Source organism: Primulina tabacum, chromosome 10 (genome assembly GCF_025594145.1).
Source record: "Primulina tabacum isolate GXHZ01 chromosome 10, ASM2559414v2, whole genome shotgun sequence".
Lineage (NCBI taxonomy): Eukaryota > Viridiplantae > Streptophyta > Magnoliopsida > Lamiales > Gesneriaceae > Primulina > Primulina tabacum.
In genome coordinates this window covers 10,992,631-11,003,670 of record NC_134559.1, presented here as the reverse complement: position 1 = coordinate 11,003,670, position 11,040 = coordinate 10,992,631, and the positions used below count along the sequence as shown (strand labels likewise).

At 36.1% G+C, this 11,040-nt stretch overlaps 1 protein-coding gene across 1 annotated transcript; it reads left to right on the top strand.

The window, feature by feature from the left end:
• Positions 1–2,780: 2,780 nt before the first annotated feature.
• Positions 2,781–3,215, top strand: LOC142504909 (uncharacterized). The gene has a single exon (XM_075617748.1). It carries the CDS (start codon positions 2,781–2,783, stop codon positions 3,213–3,215), a length of 435 nt encoding a protein of 144 aa, XP_075473863.1.
• The last annotated feature ends 7,825 nt before the right edge of the window (positions 3,216–11,040 follow it).

Here is an 11,040-nt window from a genome sequence, read left to right as displayed (position 1 = left end):
TGGCACGACAACGCCCCAAAGATGACCTGGCTCTCGGCATCGAGGCAACAGTTTTTGTGCTTGAGACCTATACACAATAAATTTTTTGCTTTCAGCTTATACGAAATATAGATTTGATCTAATAGACTATCGAATTATAACATATATTTTATGTGATATTATCTTCGATCTAACCATCATGTTATTTTAGAGTTTAATAATAATATATTTGGGAACATTTTCTTGAGATGCACAAGGTCTAATAAACACACTATACTAGCATTTAATTTTTTGCACAACTAGACCAGCCCGGCTATCTATATAATTTAAAATATACTTAGATATAAATTAGGTTTTCTCTGCTAAAATTTAATTAAACCAAAATTTATTAATGTAGAACTGATTTTTGAATTTCCAAGTTCCAGTGACCCGATCCGATCCGATCCGAAATGGAAATGTGCTACCGGTCCGCAGGTCTGTTACACTCTAACTGACAAAAATATTACTCTCTTCGTCCCAATTTTATAAGTTTGTTTGATTTTTCACACATATTGAGAAAATTATTGAGAAAAAAGTTACAAACAAACATCATATTTTATATTTATTTAAATATTTCAATAAATAGTTCCATGTTTTTCATGACTTTTACTATATAATAGTAAAAACAATAAAAAAATGCTATTAAATGTAGAAACTGAACCATATATTTAAGACAACCGTAAAAATAAATACATCATATATATTTGAAACACGGACGTAGTAATATGTACGTGAAGAAGATAGGCGTTCATTTAAATTTGAAGTACATAATAATTTTATTTTTCATTATATTTCAAATTTTTCAATGCTGAAAATCATAAAATATCTATAATCTTATTTTATTGTGTGACACCGATTGATCGATTATAGCCCAGGCTATAATATCTATAATCTTATTATAATGACAAATTTTAGCCTAACTATAATATTAATAGTTTTATAAAAAGAAAGCCCCATGAAGGCGATGTTGGTTGAGATTGTGACATTAAACGGCTAACAACTGATTATATATTTAAATAATACGGGCATTCAATGTTGAAGATATATATATATATATATATATATATACTATATTATTAATTGCGAGACTATTAGAGTAACAATCTTAGATGATACCAAAATATTTAATTTCATAATTATCCTTCTTACCCGACTAAAACCTCCTCAAGTCACATCATATTTTACATAGAAAAAATCTAAACAAAAATTTCCTTTTAAATCGAACAACTCTTCAAATTTGAAAATAATTTCATGTTAATTGTTTAGTATTATTTGATTAAATCAAAAATAATAATAACGTGTGTGCAACTTTTACTAGTACCAAGAATTTGAGGTTGTGATAAATTGGAAAAATTGAAATTTCGGTTTTTTATGTTTGCATCATGATGAATTTTTGCAATCCCCAAAATACTATTTTTTTTAATGACAAATTTACTTTATGAAAAAAAAATTATAAGAAAAATCTTAATAAAATTAAGCAATGTTGGAACACATAATTTTGTTGTTTGATAGATACAAGATAACCTAACTGATTACCAGCCAAGCAGAAACTGAAGTCAGATAGCCGAACTGATCGCTAGCCCAAACGGATCAAACTAATAAAAAGACTTCTCAGTTAATTCGAACCGACATGCTATCACTTGTTACAAGATAGACTCAAAGACCTTTTACGATCGGTGATTAAGGATCAGAACCTGAAGTCATATAGCTTTTGATTATACCAATTAGTCTTAACGATCAGAGTGACAGGTTCTGTCAGAAGCCAACTGATACCAAAAAAGACGATGAATGGGTATCAAGTATATTTGCTGCAGTCATGAACATATATTTTTTGTACAGGTTACCGTTGAAGATTGAGACTATATATGGGATTAGTTGAAACAGCCATAAGCAGTTCTTGTTGACGTAATCTTTGTCAGATATATCACAATCAAATCAAAGAAGAAACACAAATTTATTGATTATTTTATCTGGTCATTTCAAGGATCGTATTGGTGCACAAATTCTTCTATGTAAATCAGATAAACTGTAAGCAGTTTCACTAAAAGTTTTAGTTTGGCAGTGTTAAGTTCTAACTGAAGTAGGTAATTCAAAATCACTTGTAATTACCAAAGTCTTTTAGTACAAACCTTCTTTGAGAAAGAAGGGAAGAAGGGGTGACGTAAGAGTGTTGAATTCTCCGAACATCCATAAACATTCTTGCATTCATTTATCATTTAGTCTATCTTCTATTAATTACCCAACTGGATAGGCTTTTGTTCAAATCAGTTTCAATAAGTCTTCTTCCTCACAGTTGATAATGATAGACTTGCTGAAAACTCTATTGACAAGAAGAAAGTTTCAACATTGTTAACACAATCAAAACTATTGGAAGAAAATTTATTCACCCCCTCCAAGTTTCTTATCTCGATCCTGACAAGTGGTATCAGAGCGGGTCATTCTTGTCCCTGAACAAAAATTCATCATGGCATCATTCAGTACGATTCCAATGTTTTCCAAAGAATATTTTGATGATTGGAAGATCATAATGCAGGTTCACTTAGTTGCACAATATGATGATATGTAGGACTATCATCACAAGATGGACCAATGAAGATAATGAAGGTAAATACAGTTGTAGCCATCACTGAGGGTGCTACTTAAATGCAAGAAAAACCAAGAAATAAATAGACAAACGATGATAAGAAGAAAGAAAATATTGACAACGTGACCAAAGAAATCTTATATAAAACACTTGACAAAAACAAATTCAACAATATCAAATGTGCAAGATAGCCAAAGAAATATGCGAAAAGTTGATCCAGTTGTATGTAGGAAATGAGCAAACCAGAGAAAATAAGCTCTTTGTGACCATACAAAAATTTGACAACATCAAAATGAAGCCTGGAGAATCTATGTCTGATTTTGATGAAAGAGTCAGCGGGATTATAATAGAACTCACTGCACTTGGAAAGGTGTACAACAACCGAGAAGTGATTCTTAAAGTAATGAGAGGACTACCAAAAGAATGGGACGTGAAGACAGTAGCTATGCGTAAATCAAAAGATCTGAACACCATGGAGCTACATGACTTATTTGTAGACTTGAAAGCCTATGAATTTGAATTACAAACTAGGAAAGATGATCAACCTACTACTCAGTTGACTAAAGATTTAACTGTGGTGAAACTGGAACCATCAGTTTCAAATGAAAAGTAAGCGGAACAATTAAGTAGTGAAGTTATGTCCCTGTTCAAAAATAAGTTCAGGAAATTTATAAGAAAAAATCAAAGAAACTTTCAAAACTCCAATCGAAGATCTTATCGAAAGAGGGAGTCAATTGATGACTCCAATGTCTATTTCAACTATGGAAAAACTGGTCACTTCATAGCAGACTTGTGTAAACCAAAAAGGTATGGCAGAAGATCATCTGAAAGGGGCAAGAGAACTTTTGATTAAAAGATATCCAATGATGAAAATAAGTTCTTTAAGAAAAGACATGATCAAAAGGCAATGGTGGCTGAAGAAAACAAATCAAAATGGGCTAATTCAGATTCTGAATCATCTGAATCAGAAGACTGGAATAGCTCCAGCGATGATGAAAAGGTGAAATGTTTTTAATGGCAAAAGATGCTGAACTCGAATCTACCAGTGAACAGTTATTTGATTTTAGCTCAATTGATTTTTCACGAGAGGATCTTGTCAATGCACTTTATGACATGGTCAATGAGTACCAAAGGTTTTCTCAATCATTCGAGGAAATTAAGGCTAAGAAAAATTATCTACCCGAGGACATAGATGAAACTGACTACGAATAGTCCAGTGAAATGTTGAGTCTAAGGACAGAGATTGTTAAACTGAAAATTGAGAATGAAATTTACATGATGAGAACCAGTCGGTCTCGATTTCAGCAACAAGGAAAACATTCCTGAAACTAGTGCTCAACAAAAACTGAATGTATACCAAGAGAAATATATTCATTTTATGAGATCCAATATGGTACATGAACCTAAAGAACCTATTCATCAAATTGAAAAGCCTATTGAGTAGATGAATAAAAATAAAAAATCGGGTATTGGTTACTTACCTGAGAGATCCAGTGCTAAACCTAACTGGAAATCATTTCAAACCAGTTCAGCCAAGCATAAATCAATTAAGGGTAAAACTAAAAATTATTTTAATTTCAAATCTATTCAAAAACGATATAGACTGATCAATGAAGTTGGAAAAGGTAAACAACATGTGATATCCACTACACACAAAACACACGACACATATATTCACTCAAAACCTATTTGGAACACGACCAATGGAAGGCCAGTCAAGTTGATCTAAGTTTGGGTTCCAAAAGGACTAATCTCATCTGGATGCAAATAGGTATAGGTACCAAATTTTTATTCATTTATTATTGAAGGATATCAAAATTGAACCAATTAAGAAGTCATTTTGGTACCTGGATAGTGGATGTTCAAGACATATGACTGGAGAAACTAAAGTGGTGAATGAACTGTCTCAGTTTACTGGACCAAAGATCACATTTAGAGATACTTCTTGTAATGCCAAAGATTTTATCCTGTTAATCCGAGATTATTAATTTATGAATTGATGTGATTATGAAAGGACAACTCCGAGACAAGATTTAGGAAAGCATGAGTATGGTGTGTGTGAAATCCAGTAGGCATCGCGCACATGCACGGAGACAGGGCGCGCATATGCGCGAAACTTACTGTCTCGGCAATAATGAAATTCACCAGCTCACGCATATGCGCAAGACAGGGCGCGCATATGCGCGATCTAGTGAATTTCATTATTGCCGAGACTTTAAGTTTCGCGCATATGCGCGAGAAGAGGCGCGCATATTCGCGAGCAGATGGAATTGTCATGTGCCGAGACAGTAGGTCTCGCGCATATGCGCAAGCACTAATGTATGAAAAATTGCCACTTGTCTTGCCATTCATGGGGACATGTATAAACAAAGATTTCAATTCATTTCCCTTTAGAATTTCAGAGGAAAGAAACCGAGAAACCTCCATGAATCCTCAAGATTTGAAATTCTAGAATTGTGATTTTGCGAGATCCGACCGTCTGATTTTCAATTCGACTTTAGTTCCATGCTTCTCTCGTCAAGAGCTTCAAAAGGATGTAAGTTTTATTACTTTCATGTATGGTTCACAAATTTGGTATTGATGAAATCATGATATGATTGATATTATGTATTCTCGAGATTATGGTGATCGTATAATCAAAACCAGATTGAAGAACACACAGTTTATGCAATTGTTATCATTTTCAGCCTATATTGAATGGGATTGTACATATTTTGTAATTGTGGGCTGCAATTGTGTTGATTACGAGTTGTGATTTTTATCTGGTGATGTCTGAGTTGCTGGATTTATCGAGATTTGTGCTGTTATGCCGTCAAAATAGAATTAGACTTAGTTCTGATAATATCCAGTATTGCCTTGAGTTGTATGTGATATTGTACTTCTCGAATATGTCATTCCAGATTTGGTATTGAAGGCTTCGAAGAACGATCAAAGCCATATTGATATTATCAACCAAGAACTACGATAAAAGAAATGTATAAATCAATGTTAAACCGGGAGATACAACTCGAGTAAGAGATAGCTTGAGTTTCCCAAAACCACATACTCTATTGTATTGCTTTGATGTGTTTGCAATTCTTGAGATTGATATGCTTAGTCTATTGAGTTATAGCAAAGCATGTGTTATGAGTCTTTGGCAGAGGTGCCAAGTCACTGGACTTTTGGTTTATATCGATGTGCTTAGGAGAAGATCGACTCCTATTGTAGAGATTCGATATAGAGGGCCAAATTCTGGGAATAAGAACGTGCCACAATCTAGCTAGGAAGAGTAGGTGGGAGACTTGTTATGTTCTTATTCAAACTGGGATCCCTAGATAAGAGTTGAGTCAAGAATAAGAGTTAAAGAGTTTGATTTACAGTTTTGTATCGATTTATGTTTTCATAGATTACGATGCATATTGTTTTACAAATGTTATATGCTTTTGTATATGCTTGTATGAAATTCATGTATACATTATTTATACTGAGAAATATGCTTCTCACCGGAGTTATCTGGCTGTTGTTGTGTTTGTATGTGTGCATGACAACAGGTGGGACAGGATCAGGGTCGAGAAGAGCTTGATGAGATTCGAGTGATGATCCGGGCTTAGAAGTAGAGCTGTTGTTCAACACATGACATGTAGTTGATAAACATTAGTTTGTGATGACTTTCTTTTGTACAAGACTTGTACTTTTGATCATGTTGTAGATATTGAACTTGATCTTGTAATTTGAATAAGATGGGACCTAACTTGTTGTAGAAATTTTTACACTTGTTATAAGGTGTTCAACATTTAAAAAAAAAATTTTGCGACCTAGTTTATTTAATTAATGCATTTAATCCCAATGATGATTGAAAAGAATGAGTTAGCTTTCGGGTCCCCACAGTAGGTGGTATCAGAGCTGTAGCTGTAAGTTCCTTAGACTGGGATAGAAGCGAGTGAGCGGGGTAGATTTAGTTTTCTTTCCTGCTTTTGCGATGCTAGCATGTTTTACTGCTTTGAAAATACATGTTCACCTGATTATCTGATTTGATTGGAAACGTGTATTATTGGAGAATGAATCAGAACCGATTATTGATCAGAGGTATGATGATCAGAGGATGGCTGAAACAGATTTGTTATATTTGGTTACTAACCATTTTGATAATCAGATATGCCTCCTCGAAGAATCCCAGAATAGGGTAGTACTTCTACTAATCCGATGGATATTACAGCGACATCCATGGAAACATTGCTGAAGAGATTTCAGTTATTCAAACCGCCGACCTTGAAGGGCACTGAGAATTCTATTGATTGTGAGCGTTGGCTTGATGATGTTGAAATGCTGTTTGATTCACTTGATTACACAGATGAACGAAGAGTTAGACTGATTGGGAATCAATTACACGATGTTTCAAAAAGCTGGTGGCTCACAACCAAGAGAGCTTTGGAGCACCGAGGTACAGTTATTACCTGGAAGATTTTTAAAAGTGAATTTTATCAACGATTCTTCCCAGTATCGTACAGAAAAGACAAGGGTGCAGAGTTTGCCAACTTGAAACAGGGTCATTTGAATATTGAAGAATATGTGGCTAAATTCTCTACCTTACTACGATTTGCTCCTCATGTTGCTGAGAATGATGAAGCCGTGGCTGATCAGTTCATCAATGGATTGAATCCAGATATTTTTACACTGGTAAATGCAGGGCGACCAAATAATTTTGCTGATGCCTTGAATAGAGCAAAAGAGCTGAAGCAGTCTTGATTAGACAGCGAGGAACTTCGTATGTTGCTCCAACACCGAAACAGCCACAACCTTTAGCCCAGTTCAACCAACCACCTCCCAGATTTGATAGTGGTGGTAGCAGCAGTGGAAAGAAAGATAATTTGAAAGCGCGAGGGAAACAGTTTAAAAAGTCTGGAAGTAGTTCCTCCAGCTCCAGTGGCTCACGACAGACCGGTTCTGACCAGAGTTATACAGGGGCCTATTGTAGAACATGTGAAGGAAGACATCCCACAGAGCAATCCCAAGGAGTTTTTGGTAGTTGCAATATCTGTCGACAGCAGGGACATTTTGCCAGAGTCTGTCCACAGCGAGGTTCTCAACGATCCCAGGGAGCTCAATCATCTGGATCAGTGGCTCAGGCTGATAGACAATCATCTGCTGTTCACTCTTTCCAGCCACCCACTACTCAGTCACAGCCGAGGCCATGAGGAAGCCAGACTGTTAGCCAGCCTCCGAGACAGCAGGCCAGAGTGTTTTCATTGACTGAGGAACAGGCCTAGGAAGCACCTGATGATATTGTTGCAGGTAACTGTTCTCTTTGTGGTTATCCTGCTTATGTGCTAATTGATACGGGTGCATCCCATACTTTTATATCTGAGCGATTTGCATTGGTACATGATTTGCCTGTTGAGTCATTATCTGCTGTAGTATCTGTCTCTTCACCTTTGGGAAGAGGTCTTATATCAGTGAAGTTTGTTAAACATTGTATACAGCAGTATGATGGCAATGAGATTGAGTTAGATTGTATTGTACTTGGTTTGTCTAATTTTGACTGGTATCGATATACTGACCAAGTATAGAGCTACCGTAGATTGTTTCCAGAAAATTGTAAGATTCAGACCTGAGATGGCTGATGAATGGAAATTTTACGATAAGGGTTCTAGAGCTCGAATTCCTTTGATATCAACTTTGTCTATGACTCTATTATTACAGAAAGGAGCAGATGGGTTCGTTGTGTATTCAATAGATGTACTGAAATCGAGCCCTTCATTGGCAGATTTGCCAGTGGTATGTGAGTTTGCTGATGTCTTTCCAGATGAGATTCCGGGTTTGCCTCCAATCCGAAAAATAGACTTCAGCATTGAATTGATACCAAGTACAGTACCTATTTCTAAAACTCCATACAGAATGGCACCGATTGAACTAAAAGAATTGAAAGAGCATATAGAAGTTTTACTAGCTAAAGGGTACATTAGACCTAGTGTTTCTCCTTGTGATGCTCCAATACTGTTTGTCAGAAAGAAAGACGGTTCAATGAGACTCTGCATTGCTTATCGGCAATTGAACAAGGCTACGATAAAGAATAAAATTTCTTTTGCCTCGTATTGATGATCTATTTGATCAGTTGCAGGGTTCTACTGTTTATTCCAAGATCGATCTGAGATCTGGATATCATCAGCTGAGAGTTAGAGATTCTGATATATCGAAGACAACTTTCAAAACCAGGTATGGCCACTATGAATTTATAGTCATGCCGTTTGATTTAACTAATGCTCCAGCTGTATTTATGGGTTTGATGAATCGTATATTTCAGAGATATCTTGATGACTTTGTGATTATCTTTATTGATGATATTCTGATTTATTCAAAGAATTTGATTGATCATGCTGAGCATCTGAGAACTGTATTAAAGATTCTGAGAACTGAGAAACTGTATGCCAAGCTATCGAAATGTGAATTTTGGCTGAAACAAGTGATATTTTTGGGGCACATTATATCTGGAGATGGTATTTCTGTTGATCCTAGCAAAGTTGAGGCCGTGATTAGTTGGCCTAGACCGACATCAGTGCCAGAAATACGCAATTTTATGGATTTAGCAGGCTACTATCGTCGATTCATCAAAGATTTTTGCAGTATTTCTAAGCCGATTACTCAACTGACTCAGAAGAATGCCCCTTTTGTTTGGTCAGAGGCATGTGAATCAAGTTTTCTAGAGTTGAAGAAGAGATTAACCAGTGCTCTAGTGTTGACTATTCCGTCAGGTACTGGTGATTTTGTTGTTTATTGTGATGCTTCTCATAGAAGATTAGGTTGTGTTCTGATGCAGCGAGGACATGTTATTGTTTATGCCTCAAGACGATTAAAACCACATGAGACTCGCTACCCAATTCATGATCTTGAATTGGCTGCCATTGTGTTTGCATTGAAGATATGGAGACACTACCTATATGGTGAGAAATTTGAAATTTATTCTGATCACAAGAGTTTGAAATAACTATTTTCACAGTCAGAACTGAATATGAGGCAACGTAGATGGCTTGATTTATTGAAAGATTTTGATTATGAAATCAAATATTATCCGGGGAAATCGAATGCAGCAGCTGATGCATTGAGTCGAAAGGTATGTTCTTTATCCTTATCAATGATTGGTGTTTCGAATTTGATTGAAGATTGCTGTCTTTCTGGATTGGTATTTGAGACAGATTGTCAACCTCTGAGACTGTATACCATTCAAGTTGAACCAGAGTTGATTTCACGAATCAAAGAAACACAGAAAGTTGATTAGAATATTCAGAACTCGATTATGATGGTCAGATCAGGGCATCAATCAGAATATCAGGTTCGTGATGATGTGTTATATGTGAATAGACGACTTGTTGTGCCAGATGTTACATACTTGAAACAGCAGATTTTGACAGAAGCACACTGTAGTCGTTTGAGTATTCATCATGGTGGCAGAAAGATGTACAATGATCTGAAGAAACATTTTTGGTGGAAACAGATGAAATCAGACATTCCAGATTTTGTATCCAGATGTTTGAATTGCCAACAGGTAAAAGAAGAAAGGAAGAAACCAGGAGGTCTGTTGCATAGCTTATCTATTCCTGAATGGGATCATATTTCCATGGATTTTGTTACGAAGCTACCACGATTCTTCCGAGGTTGCGATGCGATTTGGGTTATTATTGACAGATTAACCAAATCAGCGTGCTTTATTCCTTACAGAATGACGTACAGACACAACCAGATGGCAGAGATTTATGTCAGAGAAGTGGTCAGATTGCATGGTGTGCCAAAGTCCATTGTATCAGATCGTGATCCTCGATTTACTTCGCACTTTTGGCACAATTTGCAACAAGCTCTAGGTACAAAATTACATTTGAGTACTGTATATCATCATCCTCAGACAGACGGACAGTCAGAGAGGACTATCCAGACATTGGAGGATATGCTTAGAGCTGTAGTGCTAGACTTTGGCACTAGTTGACAAGATTCTTTACCCCTTTGTGAATTCTCGTACAACAACAGCTATCAGACGAGTATAGAGATGGTTCCGTTTGAAGCGTTGTACGGCAAGAAGTGCAGATCCCCTCTCTACTGGGATGAGATATCTGAGGTACCTGAACTTGGACCTGACATGATTCGAGACATGACTGAGAAAGTAAAGCTAATTCAACAGAGAATGAAAACAGCTCAGGATTGACAGGCTAAATTTGCAAATATTCGACGTCGACTGTTAGAATTTGAACAAGGAGACAGAGTATTTCAGAAGATTTCTCCTTTCAGAGGCGTTGTCAGATTTGGCAAGCAAGGGAAGTTGTCTCCACGCTATATTGGGCCGAATGAGATTCTTGAGAAGATAGGTACACGTGCCTATCGACTCGCTATTCCTCCTTCTCTATCTGAGATACATGACGTCTTTCATGTATCTATGCCGCAAAAATATCTTCCTGATGCTTCTCATGTTCTTC